At 36.8% G+C, this 27,874-nt stretch overlaps 1 protein-coding gene and 1 non-coding gene across 5 annotated transcripts; one reads left to right on the top strand and one right to left on the bottom strand.

Annotated features, from left to right (window-relative positions):
* Positions 1 to 10,012: 10,012 nt before the first annotated feature.
* LOC26531885 (probable elongation factor 1-delta) lies at positions 10,013 to 23,717 on the top strand. Of its 4 annotated transcripts, none has more exons than XM_015168329.3 (3): positions 10,013 to 10,170; positions 19,697 to 19,777; positions 22,702 to 22,917. In XM_015168329.3, exons 1-3 carry the CDS (start codon positions 10,099 to 10,101, stop codon positions 22,762 to 22,764), a joined length of 216 nt encoding a protein of 71 aa, XP_015023815.1. In that variant the 5' UTR covers positions 10,013 to 10,098; the 3' UTR covers positions 22,765 to 22,917. The 4 variants fall into 4 exon arrangements, 1 of the variants encoding a protein (XP_015023815.1); XR_011417302.1 differs by lacking the exon at positions 22,702 to 22,917 and adding an exon at positions 23,426 to 23,717 and having other exon boundaries at positions 10,015 to 10,170; XR_011417303.1 differs by lacking the exons at positions 10,013 to 10,170; positions 22,702 to 22,917 and adding exons at positions 10,330 to 10,348; positions 23,426 to 23,717.
* LOC116649981 (U7 small nuclear RNA) lies at positions 21,053 to 21,118 on the bottom strand. Its single transcript, XR_004302960.1, has one exon. It is a non-coding gene; the product is annotated as a U7 small nuclear RNA (small nuclear RNA).
* Positions 23,718 to 27,874: the final 4,157 nt, after the last annotated feature.

The raw sequence follows: 27,874 nt of genomic DNA, 5'->3' as shown, positions 1-27,874 counted from the left end.
ACGCGTATACGCCGAAATGAAAGGGTTGCTGGACACCGGGAGACAATTAGTAGAAGCTGGCTTGTCATGGGGTGTCGTGAAAACGCTCGAGACTTTACGTAGGCGGTTATACTGGCCCGGCATGGTAAGTCGACATGCAAAGAAGTCAAGGCACCGAACTTTCGCATACAAGTGGGTCTAGGAGAAGAGGTAGTGAAAAGTACCCACGTTCGAAGTAAGAGCACGCGTGGATCTTCGTGGTAGTCGACCATTTTTCGAAATTTACTTTCTTAAAAGCGATGCGGGAGGCTACGGCTCTAAACGTGGTGGAGTTTTTGGTCAGCGAGGGTTTTTAAAAGTTTTGGAGTACATGAAGTTATCCACTCTGACAACGAACGACAGTTCATATCCAGTACATTCCAAAACATGATCTCAGCTTTCAACATCTCGCATATGCGCACCGCAGTCTACGCACTACAGAGCAATGCGAGCGAGTGAGTTAATCATACCGTGTTGTCCGCCATCCAGGCGTATCTAGGCAAGAACACCGAGAGTGGGACCTCTACCTTCCGGAAATATAAGTCCATACGCAATGCCATACACACCGCGACTGGGGTGACCCCTTTCTTTGCCGTTTGCGGACATCATATGTTCCTTAACGGGGCATGCTACCGATTGGCTCATACGTTAGCGTCTCTGACTGATCATGAGATCTCCCATTTGCACCCAGCAGACAAAATACACCTGATAAGACAGCGAGTCCAAGGCTAACTACATCAGGCCTACGAAAGAAGTCAGCGGCAGTACAATGCTCGATCCTGGGCCTGGGCCTCTAGGCGGAACCCGGACAAGAAATTAACCGACGCAATTTTATACTGGGCGATTTCGGGAAGGCTTTCAACGCCAAGCTTGCAAGAAAGTTTCTTGAGGCCAGAGTAGTGCGTCGAGTAAGCAAGAGCTCGTACCTGCTGGAAGACTTGGAAAAGAATCCATTAGGAGTGTTCCATGCGAAGGACATTTATTTATTTAAACGAGTGTCTTCCTCATTATTCAAAATTGTACAATATAATTATATGCTAAAAGCCTAGTTAAAGGATACAATTTTCTAAATAGCATCACCGACCGATGGAGGTGTTTTATTTGCCAGTCCGGCCAGCTGTGCCCCTTTTCACAGCTAATTTTGTCAGTGACGCTATTAGAGCCTACATCTAAGCAGAAGGTTGTAAGTAGGAAAAAAGTGATCTCAAGTGAAATTAAAAATAATCTTAATTTGCTATATTAAAAGAAAATACAATAAATAGGAAAAAAGAAAGTAAGAAAATTGTTAATAAAGTAAAGCAATGTAAGTTAGATAAAGAGTGTTAAGTGGATAGGACAAAGAGAAAAGTAATGGGAAATCACCGACACGGTGGGGGAAAATTTTTCAGCCTGTCCGGCTAGCTATGCCCCTGCTCATAGCTGGGAATGGTCAGCGACTTCCCGAAGGTATCCTGAAAGCAACGATTTTATTAGGGGTAGAGACAGTTCGGTAGAGAAAACGTGATGCAAACTATTATAATTATTACATAGCACGCGAAAAGAATTGTGCATAGCGTAATCAGTTGTGCACGTAGATAGTAATAAGGGGCGATAATTTCTGGTTGGTCTAGCCGGAACAGAGAATTGAAGACGCCCTAGCAGAAAAGGAGAATCAATGTCGCCAATAATCAACTTATGTAGAAGGACAACACCGAGAATTGTCCTACGGTTGATTAACGACGGAAGGTTGAGAAGAAGCAGTCTGCTGGAGTAGGACGGCAACCGAAGATTAGGGTCCCAATTTAAACCTCGTAAGGCAAAAAGCAGAAATTGCTTCTGAACAGATTCAATACGATCCTGGCTGTTGATATACTGTGGAGACCAGATGCAAGAGCAGTATTCAAGGATAGGGCGAACAAGAGAGATGTACAGAAGTTTTGTTATAAAAGGATCGTTAAACTCTTTAGACCATCGTTTAATGAATCCAAGTACACCTTTTGCCTCATTAACAATGGTATCTATATGAAGATTGAAACAGAGTTTAGAATAAAAAATAACGCCTAGATCCTTAACTGTTAGTATACGTTGCAAAGGGATATTGTCGATTGTATAACTAACAAGATAAGGTGTAGTACGATTAAAAGTCATAAACATACACTTTGAACAATTTAGATGCAATTGATTGGCCGAACACCAAAGTTGCATAGCGTTCAAATCGTCTTGTAGACGAGAATGATGTAGGGGGTTAGTGTATGATAGAAAAAGTTTGACATCGTCCGCATACATGAGTACACGAGCATGTGATATAACAGAGGGAAGATCATTTATAAAAAGTGTGAAGAGTAAAGGTCCAAGATGACTACCTTGAGGAACACCAGAAGTAACGTGAACCCTTTTAGAGGTAGTCAACCTCAGTATTACTCTTTGGGTCCTACCTTTTAAATAAGAATTAATCCAAAGTAAAAGGGACAGAGGGAAACCTATTCGGTCAAGTTTAAAAAGTAAAATGTCATGGTGCACAGAGTCAAACGCCTTACTGAAGTCAGTGTAAATGACATCAGTTTGCATTTTCGAAAGGAAAGCATCATTTACCAAGGAAGTAAACTCAAGCAGATTGGTCGTAGTTGACCGATTCTTTACGAATCCATGTTGAACAGGGGAAACAACTGATTTGCAGAAATGCTGCAAATTCGAAGTGATTATTTTTTCAAATAATTTAGGAATAGCAGACAGTTTTGCAATGCCCCTATAATTTTGTATATCAGACTTCCCACCTTTCTTGTGAAGAGGAATGATATAAGATTCTTTCCAAAGAGATGGAAAGACAGAAGTTTCAAGGGATAGATTAAAAAGCTTTAGCAATGGATAGAAAAGGGAAGAACTACACTCCTTGAGTAGACAACTAGGAATATTGTCCGGCCCAGGAGAGTAAGAAGATTTTAGAGAGTTTATAGCTAATAGGAGAGAGGAGTGTGAAATAATGGGGGGAGGTATAGAACTAGCGGAGGAAATAGTATAAGGGTAAGAATTAGTATTAGGACAGACTGAAGAGTAAGTTGATTGGAAAAAATTAGCAAAGAGGTTAGCAGAATCAGTGTCATTGCTAGCTTTATCCATCCCAAGAAAAAAAGAAGATGGCAAACTTGAAGACTTACGCTTCAAGTTTACAAAATTATAAAACTGTCTCGGATTTCGGGCGAATTGCCTTTTACAACGAATTAGATAATTCTCATAGCATTGAGAGTTAAGAAGAAAGAAGTTCGACTTGGCTATGGAATATTTAGCCAAGTCTGTACACGAACCAGACTTTTTAAACTTTTTAAAATATTTGGATTTTACATTTTTTAGATGTGATAATCTGGGAGTAAACCAGGGTGGTTTTGAAAAAATAGTCGAAGGAATTGACTTAGGAATACACACATCTAAGAGGGAGTTTAGGGTGATATAAAAAGAATTAATGGCTGTATTCATATCAACTGAGTCATATAAGAAAGACCAATCGGTTGAATAAATAAGCTGATTCAGCAAGGAATAATTTCCTTTGCGAAAGCAATAGCGGGGCTTATTGGCTGATGAGCACGAAATGGAAGGATTACAATTTAGCATTGCAATCTCTAAAGTTGGATGATAGACATCCTCAGGAAGAGATAAAGGAGGTGACCTAGACACATTAGAAATAAGGTAGTCGTTAACAAATACAAGGTCAAGTGTTCTATTCATATGATTAGAAATTGAATTGATTTGAAACAACGAAAGATCAAGCATGCAGTCTAAAAAATCGTGCTGTGCTGAGGGCACTAGATAATTTTCAGCAGTGAATAATGACCAAGAGATGTTCGGCAAATTAAAATCACCCAACACCAATAATAGGTCATTATCCCGCACGTGTGAAGAAACTTCTTTAATACAAGTAATATGATTCATATAAACTTGAATATCAGAAGAAGGTGGGACATAAGAGCATGTTACATAGATATTCCGTGTAGGAAAAGACACCTTAACTGAGACAATCTCAGCGTCAGTAGGCGTACTAAAACAGAAAAGTTCAGACTGGAGAGTGGCTTTAACGGCAATTAACACCCCACCACCTCGAGTCGGCCGATCATTTCTAAACAAAATAAAGTTATTCGGTAATATCTCAAAATCAGATATGGTTGAGTTTAACCATGTTTCTGAAAATGCTATTATGTCCGAATCGAAGGAAGTGCTGGCAATAAAAAGATTTTTTAGCTTTGAAGTGAGACCTCTGACATTCTGATAATGAATAAAGATTTGGTCAGAAGATGAAGCTAGTTTTTTGGGGCAGAAATGGTACCCTGTATTGAAGGGACTGGAAGGGTGACAGGCTGGCTACGCTTTTTAGGCTTGAACTCATGAACAATCATGTGTGGTGGCCAAAATTTGGGATCACAAATGATTGGGAACATATCATGTGAAACATTTATTTTGAATGATGATATTTCACGAGGGGTGGAGAAATTAAATTTAGTTATTGACACGCTAGCAGAAGATTTGCTAGCAATGTAGGCTGCCAATGACTCAGAAGTGGTGTCCGACGAAAGTCGAGACACAAAAACTTGCCTACGAGGGGCAACTACCGTTAAAGTAGGCGCTGATGGGGCTGTAGGTAATACAGGAGTTGGAGGAGCTAACGAGGCACAATGATTGCTTTTAACAATCTGCGCAAGATTGCGCGCAGGTCTACCTTTGCGGCCAGGAGCTGACGGGGCTGAGGCAGTTTGATTAATTGGGACGGGTGTAGATCAGGGTCGTTGGTGTGGCCTACGTTGGGCGTTCTATTTGGCCGGATGGGTAAACCGGATAGGAGATGCGCACACAGATTCATCGTTACGGTCGAGTCCGCGTTTACAATAATTTGCGTGGTGATGTTGCATTTGACATACCGACGACATCGATATTGAAATTGGTTGCGGTCTTTATTATCGTCCACGCCGATATCGTGTTTTCTAGAGGCAGAGTATCGGGGTGAAGCTGGGCACACTGGCGCTTAAATTATGGAGGAGTGGCAACGACGGGCTTGCGATCCACGGGGCGATTGCTATTGGCTGCCCGATTCGCTCCCAAAAATATAAATGAGAGAGTGGATCACATACCCTTGAAGATGCACTTGACCGTCATTCGAGCCGTTCACCCAAAGAAATTCAGCTATCAGATGGGCAGCAACGCTAACCCAATTTATAAATAACCTTAAATGTTAATAGCGATAAGAAATGCAACCAATTATATACCGTACCTGAAGAGAGAAATGTCCGGCTAAATTTTCGATGATGAGGAAAGTGGGCGTAACAGCCGGCACAGGCTGATGCAGGCCATCTAATGGCCAAAATGTGGAAGACGAGTAAGTGATCGTCTCATGGTAGGCGGGTACGCTGGGTCCGGAACCGGCACCCGATCTGGAAGAGTAAAGTGGATTAATACTGTTTTCTTTTTTTGTTAATCGAATCCGAGAAGGACGACAGAGGTAGAGATTATCAGAATATCCATAAGCATGGGATGTTTTTCTTGTAATAGTTGATGGGGGTAAGTCGCGTTCACATGTTAGCGAAACGTTCGCGACCGTTCATCATTCGCCTGCTGGTAGCCGCTATGACAAATTATCCTATGATGAAATGTGATATTAGGGTAGGGTCTATAAGAGTTTGTTTATTGCTTGCCATTTGTTTTGTCGCGCTCTGGGTATACATGTGGTGTATGCAGGCCGTAGTTATATGAGCTTCGGAGCCAGGTGACCTAGGATGATATAGATTCGATCCTGCGCCGCAATTGTCACACAGCATGTCATGTGGTTGTCCAAAAATGCGACAGAAATATAATAGCCTTCAGGGTAGCGTTACTTGGACGCCTTTCGTCAGTTAAACTAATACAACTCAAAGATAGAAGCTTTATAATGAATATGGTATTGCCCCACATTGACAAAACCCACATTGAATAGCAGACAAGGACCTGCTTATAGATGTAGACAATTCGTTACTCTTATGTCAAGCCACATAGCATAAACAAAATGTCCAAGGTAATAATTTTAATAGCCAAGGAAAAACAGACAAAAGACCAAGCAATGGCACTGCAAGGCTCACAGGACCGTAACACCATAGAATGAATCGTCTAACGTCAGGACGATATCCCAATTGACCGTCTTGGTCCCTTAAATATCTACTATGGCAAGCTAAGAGACAGACCACCTCACAGAACACATTCAGGTTAAAACATTTTTCGTCACCCTTAAAAACAGATAAATGAAGAAATACATTTAGGCGAAATATTACCTATCGATAAAATCTATCCACCTCCCCCAAATCTTGACGCAAAACTAAAAAGTAAAGCCCTTAAAGCACACTTTGTGCGAATACAAAGATCAAACGAAGTATGAGAAAATATAAACTGCTAAATGGGAGATATGGTCCCTGTAAACTGTAATCAGAGACTAGGAAACTGGTAAATAAACTTACACTTGTTACAATGAGGAAACAGTTGATACGGAAATGAGAACCACAGTCCTAATTAAACGAAGGGTGATTCATAAAAAAAAGTGCGATATTTAGGATCTAAGCTATGATTAATGCTATCCGTTACACTCCCACAGATTGGAATTGCTAAAACGGGAATATTGGGCTCCAATTATTTACAAAACATAATCAATAAGCGTTCTACGAACATAACCAAGCTTAATACAAAAGGAAAATACTTTTATACCCTGAATAACACAATACTCCCGTACAAACTTGTGATAGGTCATGGTCAGCGCTAGAAATCTAAGCAATTAATTTGTGCCAAACGCAAATGTTGTGAATAACAACACAATGAAATATACTGTTATGTATATATATATTAGCCCACATATAAACATAATTGCTTGCATTGCCCTTATAAAACAGAAGCTTAGAGTACCTTCTATTTTTATAATTCTCGCTCTTTGAGCAGCGAGCGCGCAACTGATTTTATTTAAATCCTCAACTTAAAAAAATCAATCAAGGAGGAGTTAACATGAATACCCATCAACAGAGCGGGTCATTAACCAAGCACGCATAAGTGCTGTGTTGTGAAAGTGCTTCAGCAGCTTTTGCGGGCATTGAACAAACGTCGCAGACGCTGGCGGTTGATATACGACACCATGCACGAGGGATACTGTTAGCGATTTTAGGGAGTAGGGCTAGCTTACATTATAAGAAAATATGTTCTTTAGAGTTAGTAAACACAGTAAACCAGTCGGTACATACGAGCTCAGAAATTTATTTTCTTTGTGCCACCAAATCGGACTGACCAGAACTCGATATAAGAAAAATTGTTCTTGTTGCGTCATATGTGATACTTCTTAATGCGCTTACTCTTTTGATAAAATGCGTAGTGCATCCATCTTCAATGGAACCATTATTAATTGCCATATAAAAGCGAAAATTGTTTAATATTGCACATCAAGAGTGCAAAACAAAAATAGCAGGCGAAAGTCTGGAACAATATTATAACCATCTGGAGGCAGAATTTACTGTCTAATAAGTCAACTCTTATAGAAAATCACTAAATAGTCCAGACCTTTGCTTACACCGATCCATCTAATGATTACAATTTTCCACACAATCTGCTCCTTTACAAGCAATCACACCCCTCTGCAGAATCTGCCATGTAACTGATCTATGATATTTACTGACCTAGAATTAAATGTAGTAATATTGAATTATTACGGAAAACAAAAAAGTGATGGCCGGCAGTCTATATTTAGAAAGGAAAGACAGTCTGCGACCTTAAGACTATATAAAATCGTCTTCTCTGTAAACAAGAAAGCTAATCTGATCTAACCATATACCAACCATTCTTTAATCGTTGATAAACAAGATATATATTTCTGTCATCATATCTCACAATCCAAGAAAATCAAAATACTTTATCCCCTTGCTGTTCAATCTTAGCTTGTATCTTTTAGGATCACATTCATCCATTAGATTGAATCTAAAATAATGCCACTCAACATGTGAAGAGACCAAAACACTACAAACCTCCGCATTGGCCATCAATAAAAAAAGCCAATTAAAAAAGGGACAGGGTTAGCGATAGCCAAATGTGGAGATTCTAGCTTATAATTGATTTTTATCCGCGTGTTCGTACATACGTACAGACGGACGCAAAAACGGACAGACAGCTTCTGCTACTGAATGTGTACACTTTATGGGGTCAGAGATAATTTCTTCTGCTTGTTAGCACAAAACAATTATAGCCCATTTAGATATTTTCGATGAGTTATGGGTTGTCTTAAGCCTTTCAACAAAACCAATTCCATTTTTAAAACTGAAATCCCCACAAAGAGAATAAAAATAAACGTCTTAACACTTCTTTTTACGAGAAAAATACAGGATGTCGCAAGCCGCATACAAGAAGGTGTACTTTGCTAGGAAACAATCGACGTTGTAAAGTCTCTCTCACATTAATGAATATTAAAAACACTACAATTTTTTGGCGCCAAACGGCAAAAGCTGCAGGAATCATAAAGTTAAATCTCACCATTATCAGTCAATGCGTGTTACAAAAAATAAAAGTTTCATTGCTGACACCACACTAGCATATTTCGGTACGAAAAATCCATTTTTATGCCATTATAGCTAGACTGCGACAAGTGATTTTATTTAATTAAGCGGGAATAGTTTGTTAACATGGAGTATACAGCCCTCGCGTGTTCATATCATATCTATTTGTACAAAGATCCGTAATTATGTTCTGTTCTCTCGGTAGAAAATTGGATGTAGATCCAACATCTTCGAAACCTCGTCTGCCAACAAACAATAACAGCCAACAAGCATACAATAAGTGGGTATCAGCCACGCAAGCCGCCGTGGGCAGTCAGGCACAGGTAAAAACTTTTGGCCAAAGATTTCCAGAAGCTCAATCGAAAACCATTGCGAATAGGAATCCGATTCCGAGGATCGGTAGCACCGGTAGTATATCAACAAGGCTTGTCACTTTTATGTCGCGATAAACACACCCTTTCTAAACTTTTGATCCGTACTTTAGATCCAAGCGGATGGTAATGAAAAATCTTTCACTTGACTGCTTTGCGCCAATTTACCACAATCCCTAATCAACTCTTTTTAATATCTATGCGGATGAGCTTACACCTGAAACATCGCCCATTCAACTTTTGTTTCTCATTTATCATCTATGCCCACTTCAATTAGGAACAATTTAAGCGTTTTTTTGCTCCTTGTGAGTTGTTAATGCTCGTCTGTTATTCTATTCCCATTCTTCACATATGAAACAGATTTATTTTATTTGATAATCACCATCATGATCATGATCATTATAATTTATTTGGGTTTCTTGTTAGTTCTTTCTATTCAAAAATGTGCGTTGGTACCTGACATTGAGGTTAAAATTCCGTTGTGTTTCGCCCAATGTTTTTAAGAAGTCTATCAAAAATCTGCACCCAATACTTTCAGCAGCCTTTCTCCTTGCCTTTTTTAGATGGGCCTTTAAATTATACGAAATATCAAACAGCAAGCAATTGCTCTATTCGGAATTGCCCGACTTTGAGATTTCTTGTCCATACAAACATAAGCAAAATAAGAAATGCATAATATATAAATTGTGTAATATTCTTAATCGGTACATACCATACAAGAGTATAAATACCAAATTTGGAATTACTAAGCCATTTTAAAAGTTAAGCTTTCAAACTAAATGCAATTATGTTGCGGTTAGCATCTCGTGACTCTCAAAGAAAGCTAGATATAATAAATGTTGCCAGCAAAATGCTAAACAAATTTTATTCATAAGATATTGCGCTCATTTCGCAAAAATGTGTGAGTTATATTTGCATTACACAAAGTATAAGTGCAATATGAATTTGTATAAACATAATTTTTACAACTTTTGAATTAAAATTATTTAACCAATCCATAATATTCCATAATAGTTTACTACCATTGTATGATTGGACATGTGTTCTGTTTTAGAGTTCCTACGGCCATGCTAATTCACATTAAATATATCATTTCATATTTAGAATACTAATGCAGTATTTTTTAAATGGCCAAGTTTCAATCAAATATTATTACTGTAGATTATTGCATGCTTTAGTGACCCAAAATTACAGTTATGGATAAAGTTTGGATTGATAAAGCTCGCTACGACAATGCAGAAAAAATGTATCATGAATGGTTGTGTAACGTAAGTACATACATTTGTAGGAAATTGTATACACGCATTTGTCGTACATAGATAAAAATACCATCATACAGTAGAAGCTCTGGTTGGATAATAAATCCGTCAATTATCCATGCAGAGAAATGTTACCATTTTGTGTCTGAATACATTTTGTTTCTGTGGAATGACATACAAAATTGAAGTATACCTAAAGTAATATTAATTTATAGAACTAATCAGCATTTCAAAAAATTATATGCTTGTACAGGGTAATGGTATTACACTGTGCTTTGAACTCTTCTGTCAAATCTAATTTTATTTCTCTTTTGCTTAAATTCATTATTTGCACCGCAGATAACAATTTAAAATGTATACATAGATATATACTTAATAATCAATGATTTTCCTCCCGCAAAGTATATAATTTCTTGGTCAGCACCAATAGCCGCGTCGATCTGCGATCATGCGAACGTATGTATGTATGAATGAATGAACGAAAGGATCTCAGAACCTATAAAAGCTAGAGACTCAAAGTGGAACTGAGGTTTACATAGTGCCCGCGCATTACAAGCACCAAAGACAATCAATATAAACACTAAGACAAGTAACGCCCATACATTTGAATGCGACGCAAAAAAAAAAGCAAAGAAATATTCTTTGCTAGCCAGAGGCTTTGCCAGAGCAGTGGATAACAACACATTCAAATATGCTGTTATGTATGTATATTCACACGCATACAAACATAATTGCTTGCACGGCCCTCATAGAGCCGAAGCTGAGAGCACATTCTATTTTTAGCTTTTTCGTTCGCTCGGCTGTGAGAGCGCAATGCTACAGATTTCGTTTTTGTTCTCAATTTTCAAAAAATCAAGCTGCATCGTAGCATTTTGTTGTATGGCGTTACTCATCTTAGTGTTTATATTGTCTTTGCAAGCACGAACTATACAATCAATGTGTGGTTAGTGCTACAAGTTTGTTTCCGATTATCGATAACTTGCCCCGTTTGAAGAAGTCTCATAGGTTTTAAGAGCAAGTCACCAAATTTGAAATGTAGCTTCTCGAATCGTGTATATGGTTTAGAATTAACAAGTACATAAGGATATCTTCGGCACACCGAAGATTTAATGCTTTACGGCTTTGCAGATAAGATTTTGCATATACAGACATATGAAGGGCATGGTGCAACCTTAAAATGCCATGGTTGTCAAGATATCTTGAAAAACCAACATATTTTTCATACGGCAACTTTATTTTATATGTAAGAGGAGTGGTCCGATCAAGCCAGTTCCGACATGCATATATTATACCTTAAACAGAAAGGCTGTCCTAGGTCAAGTTTCAAACTGAAAGATTAGTTCGCAAAAGACGACCACATCAATTCGGCTATTGACGGTGATCTAGAATATATAAACTTCATGGGGTCGGAGATGTCTCCTATGCGTGACACATTTCTGGCATAATCATTATACTTTCTTTAATGGTATAGTATAAAGAGAATTAAGAACACATTTACATCAACCGCGTTACATAAACAGTCAATAGAGCTCTAGTCTGAAGTACCCTCTTAATGCCCTGAACCATCATCTACTAACCCTTAACACTTTTTTTAACTTAACTAATGGGTAAGAGGATATACCATCATAACCAAAAATACATTTTAAAAAATGTAGAAGCAACCAATGTGAAAGCCTTTGGGTCTGACCGTTCAAACAAGAGGAAATCCCAAACAAAAGTCAGGGAGGGTTTCTAAACGGTGCTTTAAAATTAAAAGTTACGGTGTACGGTGTAGTGAGGCGCCTTACTTAAACCGGCGTAAATGACAGCAATTAGCAAATGGCAAAGCTATTGCAAATCATATTTTTACTAACGAGATAAGTTGACTGATTCTTTACGAATCTACGTTGAGCAGGGTTGGTATTATATAAAATATTTTGGGGATTGGAATTCTATCCAAAGGTTAGATTAAACGGTAATTGGCGAAGAACGGCAACACTACGGCCTTTTAGTAGACAAAAAGTTTTATGAGAGTTTATAACTGGAAGAACAGAGGTATAAGAAATATTAACAGCAAATATATAATTATAAGAATACAAATTTTTAGGACAAGCCAAGGTTAATATGTTTAAGAATAGTATCAAATTAGCTAATAAAATAATTTAAAATAATAAAAATAAAAACCATTAGAATCATTACTGGCAGTATACCTACCAAGCATAAAGCAGCATATACTCCAAGCGAAATTGCAGGCTTACGCATCAAGTATATTTTGGAAAAAGTCTGATAAATAGCTAGATAGATATCAGGTAGTTGACCATGGAGTATTTAGTTGCCACGTGCAGGAACTAAATGTAAAAAGCTGATTAACCAAATGTTGTTATTTTGGGTAACTCAGGTGATAACTTCTCCCTTTCTGTTCTCGAATGTCCCGGTCGATTGTTAGAAACAGGTAGATCGTAGATGCTCCTACCTTTTTCGCCCTGAACTCATTGAAAATGGCTTAAAAGGTTGTAACTTATTTGTGCAAATGTATGTAACAGGCAGAAGGAGCATCTCCAACCCTATAAAGTATATGTATTTTTAATTAGCATCAATAGCCGAGTCGTTACGGTCAAGTCAGTGTGTCTGGCCGACCGTCTGTATGTATAAACGCAAGGATTTCAGAACCGTTAAGAGCTAGAGACTGATATTTGGTACTCGTTGCGCAGTCCGTGTCCAAGCAATTGATAAAAATATATATCGATATTCTGTTTTTAATACAAAGGTACATACATAAATCTTATATAACTGAATTTTTATATTCTGTATCCATGTACGTAATGAAATCTGCGAATATAGCTATAGCTACAACTTTTGCACCGTTGTTTGGAATAGGTATGGCAACTAGATATTTTGTTAAGTCACATATCATTGTAATCATCATGTTGATCATGTCTACTATTACTCGAAAGCATTGATTGGGGTTACCGTGATTGTTAAAGGAGTTTTTGTGTATATTATTACTTTTGATTCTTGGCATTTTTGTATATACTCAGTAATATATCTTCCAAAAATAATGTCTTTTGACCTTGGCCAAGGTTTTTGTGATACCTGTGTGACCTCCTTGTATTGGATCATGATGAAATTTAGAGAGTATGGCTTCTTTTTCTATTAGAATCACCGGGTTGAGAAGTGCTACTAATGTTTTCAATATTTTATTGCCCATTTTTTTAATACTATCAATTGAAAACTGTTCAAAGATATTTTCCCACGGTGCCATTTTGAGTTGGCTGATTTCATTTATACCGGCTTGCGTTTCAAGCTTTTGGAAGAACTGACCTAAGTCAGTATATAAATCGCTAACATCTTGCAGTATTTTTCTTCCCATGTTTAAAGAAACATAGCATGTTTTTTACATGCAAGCTCACTACTTTACGTACATCGTCATTTTTGATGACGGCCTTATTGTCTATTCTCCTTAGATACTCGAATGTAAAGTCGTATTCTTCTAACTCAAGCCGCATCCGTGTCCATTGGTCTGTGCTCTGTTCGAACTGTCTAAAGTTTACCATAAATATATTTTATCGAAAATGTGTAATTGTTCAGTGTATTGCTGCTAATTCTTTTCTATTCTACTTTTATTAATTTCTCTCTTAGTAAATGAACGTGACGCATAATCGATTGGGAGTTGGAGTCCATTATGGTTTTGAGTTAAAACCGCTCCTCATTATTATTCTTTGCTTTATTAACATAATATTGTTATGTGACGAGAAAAGTCGGCAACACTTTTTATAAAACGTCTATGTTAATTACAGAATGCAACGAATCTTCTAGCGCTGTCCGCAGCGTGTGGGACTGGATAATTTGTAATGACTTCGTATTTTTTGTCGTCCTTCAAGATTCCTTTATCGGTTGTTTTGTTTTCCAGAAATGTAACTTCATGCATAAAAAATGAACATTTTTCAGGATGTGATTAGGTTGTATTTCCTACATTTCTCTAAAACATCAGTTATGTTTTTCGGAACAACCTACAAATATTAGATCATCCGTGTAAAGGAATGCTTGAGAAGGTTCAAGTCCAGAGAATGCAATAGTCATCATTCTCTAAAATAAATTTAGAGAATTACCAAAAGGTAATCGCGTAGAGTGATATGCGCCATTGCTTGTTGAAAAATACGTTATATTCCTTGCACTTTCTTCAAGTTCAATTTGGTGAAAGCCTGACATTATGTCAAGCCTTGAAAAATATTTTGCTCTCCAAGTTGATCTAAAATATCATCAAATCTAGGTAGTGGAAATCTATCAAACAGTTCTTATACCCTTGCAGAGGGTATTATAATTTTGTCGTGAAATGTGTAACGCAAAGAAGGAGACATATCCGACCCAATGAAGTACATATATTCTTAATCAGCATCAACAGCCGAGTCGATATAGCCATGTCCGTCTGTCCGTCTGTCTGTTTCTATGCGAACTAGTCCCTCAGTTTTAAAGCTATCTTAATGAAAGTTTGCAGAACTCCCACTGTCCGTTGCACGCAGCACATATGTGAAAACCAGCTGAATCGGACCATTATTTCATATAGCTGCCATAGGAACGATCGGTCGAAAATTGAGTTTTTGTATGAAAAAACATTTTGTTTTTCAAGATATCTTGACCAAACTCGGCATTTATTAGTTTTACTTTACTCCTCATATATGTGCAAAATCTTATTAACATCGGACCACTATATCATATAGCTGCCATGGGAACGATCGGTCGAAAATTAAGTTGTATGAAAAACATTTTGTTTATCAAGATATCTTCACCAAACTCGGCATTTACTATTTTCCCGGTACTTCTTAGATAGAGGCAAAGCACTATGAGCATTATGAAAAGGTTGGGTCTGCAAGGGTATTAGATCTTGGGCGTGCCGAAGATAGCCCTTCTTTCTCGTCATTAATCTGACGATAGTCAATTACTAATCGCCATTTCTTATCTTCTGAGCCTGGAAGTGCTTTCTTTGGAACTAGTAAATGTGGACTATTGTATTCTGAACCTAATGGTTCGAAAATTTTATCATAGATTAATTTGCCTACTTGTTATTGAATTTCTTCTACCTGACTATGCAGGCTTCGGTAGTTTTTAGTATAAATTGGTTTAGTATTCTTCAATCTCAATTTGTGTTTATAAAAATTATTTGTTGTTATTGATTTGGTTTCAAGTCCGAATACATCACTATACTTGGTGCATAATAATATTAATTGTGGCTTAAATTATTTTGAAGAGGTTTTGTTTAATTGGGCTATTTCTGTGTTTTTTCTGGAGAAGTTTAAACTATGTCGTAGTTCGAAAGTGGTTCAAAGTTCAGATTATTTATATTAATTATTTGGACTTTATTGGTTATATTTAGAAATCGGACAAATGTATTCTTTTGTGTTGCAACTGTGTTTGCTAGTTACTTTGCAGGTTTAATTTCCTGATTTGGGATTAATATACTATCTTCACTTGAAGTTAGTTAAACTTTTCGGACAACTTTTGATCTTGTTTTTAGAAGTATTAAATTGTTATTGTTATTGCTGTATGTTATTATACATAAATTTGTACATTTATATTGTTTGGTCTTATTATAAACCAATCTTCTGACGGTTTTAGGTCTACTTTGCAATTAAGACCTTTAATGAACACTATGCCTGTTATTCCGTCACACGGTATAGCGAAATTTGCATTCACTATATGAAAATTGTGAGGAATTTGAATGAATTTGAGCGAGGCCTTTGGACTTTACGATTCTCTGACCTATGTTTCGAATGTCTATAGTGTTATTCAGTTGGATGTCATTGAAGACATCGGAATCTTCTTTTAAAATTGAGATATCTGCACCTGTATCTATTAAAAATACCAGTTTCCTGATTCTACTTATGATGTGAAAGAGACAAAAATATTGAGATTGAAGTTTATCCAATAAACTTTTTTTAATTTTGTGTATCTAAAGGGGGTTGTTGGTTTCCCAAATTATTTTGGGCTACCCTAACTTTGTTTCTGCTATGACCTCTTCGGCTATGACCTCTAGACCCTCCACGGCCTCTGTTATTATTATTATTACCACCGTGGTGGTTATTACCACCGCGGTAGTAGCCACGGCCGTATGAGTTGTTACCATGAGTTGTTGTGAGCCGGTAGCCTGTAGTTACCTCGACCGCGCTGAGAGTAATTCTGGCAGAATAAGACACTGTTGGACTGCCCAGTTGCTTCTGTGCAACTATTTTCAAATTTCGATACCGCTTCGTTATGGTATGGAAGGTGTCTGCTAGCATGATAAGTTTTACCTTATCAATGGCGCAATTTTGTGTCGTGGCCTTTACAGCTAATGTCAAGCTCTATTTGTTAGCTATTTCCGGGTTTAGACCATCACTGATATAAGCTTCTTTAAGAGACTGGGCCAATTTATCCACCTCTTGAGCATACTGATTTGCCGTTTTGCTCTTTTGCTGCAGATTAAGGAGCTTTGCAGCTATAACTTTTACAGATTCTCCTTTAACAGCTTGGATAATTGATTAATAATGGCAACAATTGTCTGCTCATTACTTATCAAATTTCTTGCGTGGCTTCTAAGTTTAGTCTTTATAATGCTTACATCAGTTAGTTCATTTAAGGAATCTATTAGATTCAATGCATCCAAGAAACTTTGTAGGTTTTCGGCCTTTCCATCGAACTCTGGTAAGAGTGATGGTAAATAAAGCTGTAGATTTTACTTTTCGCTTAAGCTTACAATATTATCCCTTAGACGTTGTAAAACGTCTGAAGTTTGGACTCTGTGTAAGCTCGTGAGTTTATGCTGCCACTCATTAATTAAACTCCTGATTTCATTGCATTTATATACAAGAATCTCTTGTTTAATTATGGTTGGTTGCAAAACTGGTGCGCTCAAGGCACTTATAGGATTTATAGAAATTTGCTTTGAGCAGCTTTATGTTTTTAATTATCTGGCACTGTCCTACTTAAGTATGTTTATCTGTGCCATCGCACCATTAGTATCGTTGCTGGTCTCCAAATTGGGTGTTCAATAAATAATTTTACTGAGACATAGCAACGTACTTAGTATGATTTCCTTTTCGATTTTTGAACAATGTATGAATACCCATAGGAGCATTGAACATATCCGTGAATTCGTATTCGACATCACACACCTTTATGAAATCTTTATGTAGTCGCAGCACAATTAGGGTGCGAGTACGAAAATCTGGATCATCTCTATATGTGAGCCTAATTATTAAGCCTATATCTGACATGGTATATAATCTGTTCATTACGTGCTTTATAACTTGTTATTTGCCTATCAAATCTTTAGCATAGCCAATTCTATCATTGTACATTTTATGTTACTAAAATGGGTTTCTATTCATAGAAATAATTGCGGTTCTTAATGGATTATACAAATTTTTCTTAACATTTTATTTCCTTACTCAGTTTAAATTATTTATTTAATCACTTTCAATTATAACTGTTGTTTTTCTTTTTTTTTTTAATTTTCTTTAGATTTTTATAGTTTGTCTAGGTCATTAGCCTTACTTAGATATTTTCGTTTTAGGCATTTGTTGTGCAGTTGATACAATTTGAAAAACAAATTAAAGCACATAATCACAACAATTATTATTAATAGTGTGTTGGGTAGCCCTTAATCTACGCTATTTGAGTCAACTTTATTACAATTTATTACATTTGATACATTGATAATCAAAATGTATCATATTTGATTATGATTGTTTTACAATTTTTCTTTTCCTACCTAGTATTTCGAATGGCTGCACAGGCCAAACGTCTTGCCGGTCGACTCAATTATCGTCGGCCATTATACATTTTTTTTTTAAATTTAGTATAATTATTTTATCTATTATGTTGGGCGCTCTTGGTAGCGCTGCCGGTCATCTCGTTATTGGGAGCTCTTCCTGCTATTCTCTTGTTGGCATAACCGTCTGCCTCTCATGCAATTCGTCTTGGTTGATTTGTATTCCCTCGTAGGCATAAAGGGAAGTCTGTCTCTTATGCGTTGGTTGAGTCTGCTGAGCTATAGAGGGGACCCTCACAATCTGGTGGGCATCGGCGTGAGCGTGCGTGGTATCTTTCTTGGCGGTGGACGATGATTTTTTGTTAATTTCTATTTTGTATTTCTGAGGGACAGGGCTCCCTCTTTGACTTTAATAACGACTCAAGATATTCGAGTTTGCATTTAGTTTGGCAGTGTCCCATTATCCCATTATCCCATCTTACTATTTCAGACTTTCTACAGCCTGATTCGCTTCTTAATGCCACATCGGCTTAGTTTTTGCCCTAGAGCTCATGCCTTGCACTCACTCAGTTTTTATTTTGTTTTGCGGTCCTCCAGTTCCAGCTGCAGCTTCAGGTTGATCCTACTCGTCTTCTCTATTTGATGCAGGTTATAGCTACTTATGTAGCTTCACGGTCGCCATGTAACAAATAACAATGCACGCCAGTGCTGTTCTGCTTGCTTTTCATACCCTGAACCCATTAAAAAAGGGTATAAGGGTATATATTGTTGTGCAAAATCCAAATGTATGTAACATACGAAAGGAAGCATCTCCGACCCCATAAAGTATATATATATATATTGATCAGCGCCATTAGCCGAGTCGATCTAGCCATGTCCGTATATATGAACGCAAGGATCTGAAAACCTATAAGAGCTAGAGACTTGAAATTTTAGATGTAGGTGCCTGCGCAGATTGAGTTTGTTTCCGATAATCGATAACTTACTTCGTTTCCAAGCAATCGATAAAAATCGGTATCGATATCCTGTTTTTTGGGCAATTTTGGTAAATACCAAGAGCTAGAGTCACCAAACTTGACATATAGCTTCAAAAATAAGATATATATATACATTTGATGTTGGAAAAAGATGGTTCAGGGTATCACCTTGTCGGAAAATCCCGACTAGAACCTCTTTCTTTTTAAGAAGGTCTTTATTTCCGTTTTAAGATTCATGCTTAACCTATGTGTACATGAATATACTTATCCTGTTATTGGTTAACAGCTACAAAGAGACTGTGTGTGTAACTTGCATATGCCTGTGTTAGTGAGCAATATATATTGCTCATGAAATGCGCTCAGACGGAGCGTGGGATATGCAACGTAAACATAAACGGTCAGCTAGAGGACTAATGAACCGCGCTGCGTAATACGAGCCGGAGCCAATATATAAAGTGACTCTGGGCTTGTTTAATGAATAATTGTTATTGTATGAAAGACAGTGCCGCATACACCCTCAAAAATGAGTAGAAAGGATATAAATGTCTCATCTATTATAGCTAAGCTGATAAGGTTTTTTTCACAATTAGTGATAGCTTGATCCTACTTACGGAATTAAGAATTTTGTTGTAAAAAGGCTCGAATGTTTGTAACGGCAGCGTGTTAATGGGTTCAGGGTATCTCCAAGTAAGACACCCACAAATAGAGCTCTATTACTATTGTGAGCAAAAAGTAGATAAGTTCAATTGTTTTTTAAATTGAAAAACTTAATGCAATTGTATATTTCCTATTTGTAATGTTTTTTTAATTTATTCAATTAATATTTTTTAAGGTAACCAAGCCGAACAACTGCAGCTTTTTAGTGTCCGAAATTGCGAAAGCTAGAGAGCACATACAAACCTCATTGGAGAAGGTAATGTATTGGCATATGAACTAAAATGAAAAATAATAAGCGCCACGCATAGGCGGAAATATTACTGACCCGCTTTATCGAATAATAAAACATTAGAACGGTTATGGAACGAGATGTTTATTAATCAATAAGTTAATGTTTTGAAAAATTGAAAACTAAATAGAGTTGATTCTTATAGCTAGAGTCCGCGGACAGATTTAACGCATGGGTTAAGTCCTCGAAGCACTACCCAGTTAGACTTTGGTTTGTTACTCGTTAACTTATCTATCATTTTGAAGCGTGAGCGTTCTCGACTGCGACAAGTGATGTCATCACCTCCTGTAAGTCGGTAGTTTCTTATCTTTTCTGTATGCGTTGCCAGGGGAAGATCAATCGCTTATAAACACGCACATTCCTATTCCATCAAGGAATGCCACTACTAGTGGGTCGCCAATATTTAATAATTCAATAAAATAATAAAATACCGGACTGTAAAATTTTAATATTTGATACTTCCATTGAGTTAATTACAGTGATTTCTGTGAGCTGCTCATTTATTATATGCATCAAATCATCGTGATTTAAGATAGTCCGTTTTTTTTTTATCTTTTCCTTTGCAAGAGTTATTATGAGCATGAGGTTACGTCAAGGATGTGATTATTTAACCTGAGTTGTTTTTCTGACCACTTTTTTTCAAAATCGGAGACATCAGCAGTGCCTGCCACGATTTTTTATGCTGTCTCGCCACTTGTATGCGGCAATAAAACTAACCCATTACAAATGTGGTATAGGGGAATAATGTTTTTGTGCAAATGTATGTCACAGGCATAAGATAGATCTCCGAGCCCATAAAGTATACATATTTAAGATCAGCCAGATCAGCCATGTCCTTTTGTCTGTCCGTGCGTATGAATGCAAGGATCTCAGAACCTATAAAAGATAAAGACATCAATGTCTAGATATAGGCTTTGGAATGTAAGTCCTCTTGCTGCCCGCGTAGTTCTAGCTTGTTTCCCCGCGCTTACAAGTAATAGAATAAAAAACGTAAGCCACAATTTTAATGCAATTGTATTTTTGAGAAAAGCATTGAAAATGTTATTAAGATCGGTTAAGAAATAGAGAAGATATCAAAGAAAACTTATGGTTTTATATATATTGGAAGGTCACGTGTACGCGGCTGGTAACGCAGAGTACATTGCGATTGGGATAGTATGTGATGTGTGTATGTGCTGCTATGTTAATTAATAATTGGGTATTTATTGAATTCCTGGTAAAGCACACGAGCTCTTTTTTTTATTCGGAACACTCCATGCCTAAGCAAAGGGTCCCACCAGGACAAATTTCAAAGAGATAAAAATATTTTCAATTCAAATTTGGTAGAAGGGAAAATGTATTTGCCTGCGGCTTACATTTTTACCTATAAAGGATTTTTGCATTATTCAATGAGAAATGAGGGGCAAGCCTAGAAATGAAATTAAGCTATTTCGGTGGAACGCCCTCTAGAGGCTTAGGCATCACAGGTGTGGTAGTGGGAACATTATCATCTGTGCGCTCTATATTGGTTCTACTCGTACCGGTGTCACACGTAACGGAACTAAACTTGTGTCCTAGTACAGCTACTGGAGTAACAAAAGAGTCTGTGCGATCTTAATAGTAGGCTGTGGAATTGCAGTCGTATGCTGAAGGGTATTTGTCAAGGGCAACTTACAAGGAAATGAATAATATTCCCAGAAGACTCATCGAACAGCTTTAGGCTGTTGTAAACTCATGCATTTCGCCATCAATCTCCCTACACGAGTCGAAACTATAGTGCAAACCATAACCGGCGCATTTAGAATGCACTAAAATTTCACATAGCCAACAAGGTATGCTTGATTGCCTTGCCGTTATATGATTTTAGCAAGCTATTTAGAAGCAGATAACTGTTGATCCATTGTTGTTGTGGGTTTTTACTGTAACAACCCAGCGGAATGTAAGAAAATTATTTAGTTAGGAATTATTAACCACGTACACAACACGAGCGGTGGAATAGAGAAATAAATCAAAGCATAAGTTGAAAAAGGCGAGAGAAATATATGTATATAGATTATCGCTTGCCCACGAGATATTGCAAACCAATAGAGGCCATGAGCAGTTAAACATTAACAACAAAACGCAGCTTACTCACAAAACTAATGGCGCAAGCGCACAAAATGCATAAAAATACAAATTTAGAAAATGACAAAATTTATTTATTTAAATGTATAGGCCACAATAATGCACTAGCGATACAACATAAATAACCCGAGAAGGCAAAAAAATTTAATGCATACTTGAAAATGGTGTTTGAACGTTTTATGGAGTGCACAAAAAACACGTCTGTTCGCTTCAAAAAAGAGAACACATTTGGGTTTTACAAAGAGAGTAGAGTCGACTTCTGTGTCCGAGATAGCGCTGATCTTGCTGCTCCTGAGGGGTATTATATTACGGATAGCTCCAACAAAGTTGCTGACCGATGTAACGCAGTGCCCGCGTAATGAGCCAAGTACACGAACTGCAGAGTGTCAAAATCAAATTATACAAATTTTTATTTGCTAGTTTAATTATAACTGAACCTGTATGTCAAGACTGTCCAGTCAAGAATAGAAGTTTGATGTTTGGTATTTTTTTTTTTCAAAATGTAAGAATAACAATGCAATTAATGCAATATTTCATGCATGTAGAAAGGACACAGATATAAAGTCGTATCATGTATGTGACGTTCTGAAAAATGATGTTAAAAACTATAATTTTAAACTAATGAGATGATATTTTTAACAAGAATCTTTCTAATGTCAAACACTAGAATTTCCTTCTTAAGTTTGGTATGATATAATATAATTGTTGCATTTGAGGAAGAGTATTGATATATAAATAGCAAATCAAGCAATCCCTCTCTAAATAAATCTTCGTCTAAACTTTTGCAGGGTAGACCTCAGTTTCCATACCATGCGGTGTGGTACAATTGCCCACTGAAGCAGATTTTGTAGGAGGGATGACGAAACTACAAGACATTTTCTGTGAATGTCAAGCCCAGATCAGTGGAAGATAAGGACTGCAGTGGCAAGATGCCTGCTCACTGCTCACCTTCATTAGGCAGGTGGACTTCCTCTTGTTCTCACAGGTGGATTTGTAGCTCAATAAACCTTGTTAAGGTCAAAGTACCTCTTCCTCTTCTATGCTGTGTCACTTTTTTAATAAGGGGAATAATATTAAGAATATCCAAAGTCCATTAAAAATGGCTGAAAGGGGTATAATGGTTCTTCTCAATTGTTTGTAACAGGCGAAAGAGTTATCAGTTTTGTGTGCAAGTTGATTTGTATAAACTTCCGATTTTGAAATCAAGTAACATAAATTACAAAATAGTAACAAATAGTCAAATTTTACTTTTGTTTGATGAAAACGATATAAAAAATAAATGTGCAATCATAAAAAAAATCCCCTATGATACAGAGTAAGATAAAGTGAATATATTTTTATAACTCCGATTAGTCGAGCTAATTCAAAAAGTTTAATCAAGCTTAAAATAGGCATGCTTTTTTGAAAACTTTGAAGATTAATGTCAATTACTTTATGCACTTTAGAACATACATAGAAGACTAAGACGGATACCTCCAACTACAAAAATCATTATATTTTAAACTTTTTCAGATTGACGACATGACGATTGATGCTTCTTCAAGTTTGGAAATTTTAAGCAGAATTGCAATACTGGAAACTGAAAATAAGGAAATGAGGAATCTTGTTTCGGGCTTTGCACAATCATATCATGATATTTTGCGGCGGCTTTCTTTTATCGAAAACTGTTTGAATGTTTCTAAAAATAGACAAAATAATGATGTTAACTTTGGTGCCTTGAAAAGTAAAATGAAATATCCTGAAAAATAAATAAAGAACAATTTAAAAAATATAGAGAGCAAATCTGCCCCTATTGCCAAACCCAGTCTTATATTTGAAATTAATCTGTAGGACGACCAAATTAATCGGAGAATAATAGAAACACAAATACATTAAATCCGCATATATGGGTTAATATGGGGAGCATTAATCAAATTAAATCATTTCAGGGCATTGGCTTTATAAAGAAATCGGAAAAGTTGACGACCTTGCTGTGAATGTACCAAAATTACTTCATTCAACCAAGTTTATGTATTTAACGTGTTCTGTTTGGTAGATACGGAAACCCAGTCTAGAGTGTCTTTGATAAGATAAAAGTCTAATGAGGCAAAAGTCTTAATAAATCCGACAACAATTCAGATTTGATTTTCCATTTAATGTTACGGCTGTGGCAAACTTAACGTCTACAAGCCACAGTGCCCGATTTGATTACGACTATAGTCGGAAACCCGTTGTGCGAGAGAAACCACCAAAAACAGGCTGCCCAAAATCATAAATTCTTTCACCGTTAAGATTTTTCAGAATGTTCACATCTGTACCTTTTCATCTGTAGCCTGAGCCGTTGTCTGAGCGTACTACTGAAGTGGCTTTTCACTTTCATCCGTATAAAGAACGCAATCAAATTAAAACTTTTATTTTGTTAAAATTCGTGTATTTAATGAACCCGAGGAAAAAGTTAGTAAGCCAGATACCAGATTGAGCTCCTATTAGGTCAAGGTAAAACGAGAACATAAATTACTGGATTCAACCATTTTAAATAATTCCACGGACTTACGCATCTATCGCGATTCTGGATAGGACAGAAAGGCGAGCATAAGTTGTAATGCCTGGGTGGTGAGGCAATGTAGTGGTTTTCAAAGTTTGATTAGCTTAAGTCTCTGAAGTATCGCTGATATGTTATTTATAGTAATAATAATAATAATCAAAAGTCATATAAATAAAGATAATAATTAATATAATAATAAATATATAATAATATAAATAGTTAATAGTAATAATAATACATAATATTAGTAATAATCATAATAAGATTAGAAGAAAAAATAATAATAACTAAAAAAAAGGGATGACTGTAGAACAAGAATTTCTTTTCAATGTCCGTTCAAGATTTTAACATTTTCGCCACTGCTCTAAGTTGGAAATGTTTGATTAATCAGATCACATTAACTAATATATTTAAAATTATATACATTTTTCATTTATTATTAGCTCTCTTATCGGTAAAACAATTGTAGTTTCTTATGTTCCTTATATATTGTATTTATTTTATATCTTTATTTTTATTTATTTATTTTTATGTCTATCTTTTTCGTCTATCTTCTTCTCGGCATTCGTTTGTCTGGTCTTTGGAGAACGAACAACCAGTCGGCAGGCATGCCGTACGAAGCCTCAAAGGAAAGATGAAAGGCCAGGCTAGAAATTTTGCGTCGCATTCAAATGTATGGGCGTTACTCATCTTAGTGCTTATATTGTCTTTGGTCTTACTATAAGAAATGAATTCCCTTATCAAGGTCAGTCTCATAAGGGCATATTTATGTACCACTGATGGTTGAAAAGTAGTTGAAGTAATTCAACCATGGGACATATGGTCAATCGAAATGAAATTAACATATTCATTGAAAGATGGATTGCTTCGCTCTATGGTACAAAGTGTTTGTTGGTAATGAGTGGTTGTAGTTATTTATTTTATTATCTGAATTTTAATGAATATATTTAAAATTATATACATATAATAATATTTTATATCATTTTAGAATAATAAGTAGCAAGGGTGAGAAAGATACCCTAATCAAAAGCAAAAGTTTGTGACCGCTGCTGCCGATAATGCATCGCCAGCTAAGACACTCTGTTAGTATTTAAGACCTGGGACTCGTAAGAAGAAACCAGTGCCTTGCAAGTAATTACACTGAACAGATTAGTTAATTTGATGCAGCTACCTGCCGTTCGGTCTTCTGGACCGCTCGTCTTTTTATTTTGGCGCTTTGGCACAAGCTTTTCTCCAATGGTTGCCAAGATGTCGGTTTCGCCTTCATATTTTCATGCCTTACGTTTAGAAGTGCAGTAGGTTTGGGTAGTTTGACCTTCAGCTTGATCGCTTTCAGCATGGACCTATCGAACCACTTTGCGGTCTGGTACTCTGTTTGGCGAACTGCTCTTGGCTGCACCCATCGAAGGCCCAAATGAACGAATCTGTTAACTGTGAGTACTTGTTCGATACTGATTTATTCTTACGAATCCTAGGTCTTACATACCAACAGAGTGTCTTATTTGAGGCCTGTAGTCGATGCATTATCGGCAGCAGCGGTCATGAAATATGAGTGTTAATTAGCGTTTTTTCCTTATCTCTGCTAGGTCACTTTATAATCTTAAATGCGTAATTTATTTTTATGCAATTACTTGCAGTTTGGTACAATAATATGGTGTGATATATTTTTAACGAGGGTCTAAGTGAGAATCGGTGTAGTGTTAATGTGTGAACACCAATTTTTTAAATAAGTATATTCAGCAACTTAGATTCGAAAATGTTCATGGATTTTGTATCTAGTTTTGAAAACTAAATGTTTACTTTTTGTATCCCAGTACCTTGGAAAATAAATCATTAGCTGCGAATCGTGATATATTTTCTTTTCTAGGTTTCAATAAACACTTATTTATTATGCAATACTATTTTACATTAATTTTTAACGTCATATTGCTAATCACTTCGTAGACTTCGGTCTTTATTTTGTGAAATTCTTTGAAATAATATGGCGCTTGCAGTAAAGTATCCTTTTAATGTTTTTTTAACACTAGATTTACCATACCAGTCAAAATAACTGCTTTACAATTTTTTTTGTAAATACTTCCTTTGCGATAACTTTTTTTTCTGCAGTTTAAAAGCGATTTCTTTACTAATTAATTTAATCTTAATTAACTAATACCATTCTTAAGCTCACAAAATTATAAGACTCTCTCGGATTCTGGGTAAATTGCCTTTTGCAACGAGTAAGATAGTTCTCTTAGCACTGAGAGTCGGCCAATCGTTTCTATGTACAATGAAATTGTTGGAAAAAAAAATTCACAATCAGATATAGTTGCTATCCATGAAAAGGTTTTTAAGCTTATAAATAAGGCTTCTGACATTCTGATTAAGCATAGAGAATAGGTCAGAAGCGAAGATAGTTTTTTGCGGCAGTAACAATGGGATCTTGTAACGAAGGGACCTGAAAAGCTGGGTTTGCTTTTTTTCTTAGACTCGTGAAGAAACATGTGAGAAGGCCAAAATGATTAGGAACGAATCAAGTGAAGCATTAATTCTTAACGATGCTATTTGACGAGGAATGGAGACTGTTAATTTAGCAGTTTTTAGCAGTGCTAAGCAGTTTGACTGCCAGGCTCAGGATCTAAGACGGATTACTCCAAGGAATACCACACGGGCGATATTCGGACAATCGCTTGGAGAAGGCGATAAAGTCATCATTGGGGATAAATCGAAGTTGCTAGGCACTGACAAAAGACGCGTAGGCCGGATGTAAAGGAAAAATTGAACAATTAAGGTTTTATCCAGCTATTACATTACACATTGCTGAGTTTTACAAATTAATTTCTCACGGAATTATACTTTTTGGAGAAAATAGTATGTTGATGCATACTCTGCATGTCAAATCACGCGCAGGGAGGCCTGCACAGTTAGTATGCATCATATTCTCACATAGACAGCCAAAAACAAATTGCGACTGTTCAGAATTTTCAGCCGTCTTGAACGTGCAAGGAGCGAACGAGAAACGGTGCACAAGAATATAGCAAGCAAACGCTCGTACATTTTATTTGGAATAATAGGCAATAGCAAATATTTTTGAGAGCGCGATGCACAAGCAGAATATGCAGCAGCGTAGATACGCACAGACAAGTGTGTGGCTACCCGCGCGGTAGCCAGCCCGCTGAGCACAGAGCTCGCTCATCCTCTTGCTGAAGGAACACAGGCGGCATTATCAATCGATCTCATCCAGTTGTCGACAAACGTCCCAACTAAGCTTTCGAGCTCAGGTTGACACAACTGTTCGCCAGATTGGACAGAATGATGTCTCTCGCAAAGGGCCTTATGCAAGCCTGCCTGCATTGAGCTCAACCACATCAATGTGTTTCTTCGTACGGAGACTCACATCTGCTCCCGAATCATTTCAGGGTGCCAGGCTACACTCTCCACACCGCCAACCATCCAGA

The sequence above is a fragment of the Drosophila virilis genome, unplaced genomic scaffold (genome assembly GCF_030788295.1).
Source record: "Drosophila virilis strain 15010-1051.87 unplaced genomic scaffold, Dvir_AGI_RSII-ME tig00001590, whole genome shotgun sequence".
Taxonomy (NCBI): domain Eukaryota; kingdom Metazoa; phylum Arthropoda; class Insecta; order Diptera; family Drosophilidae; genus Drosophila; species Drosophila virilis.
This window is presented reverse-complemented; position numbering and strand designations above follow the sequence as displayed.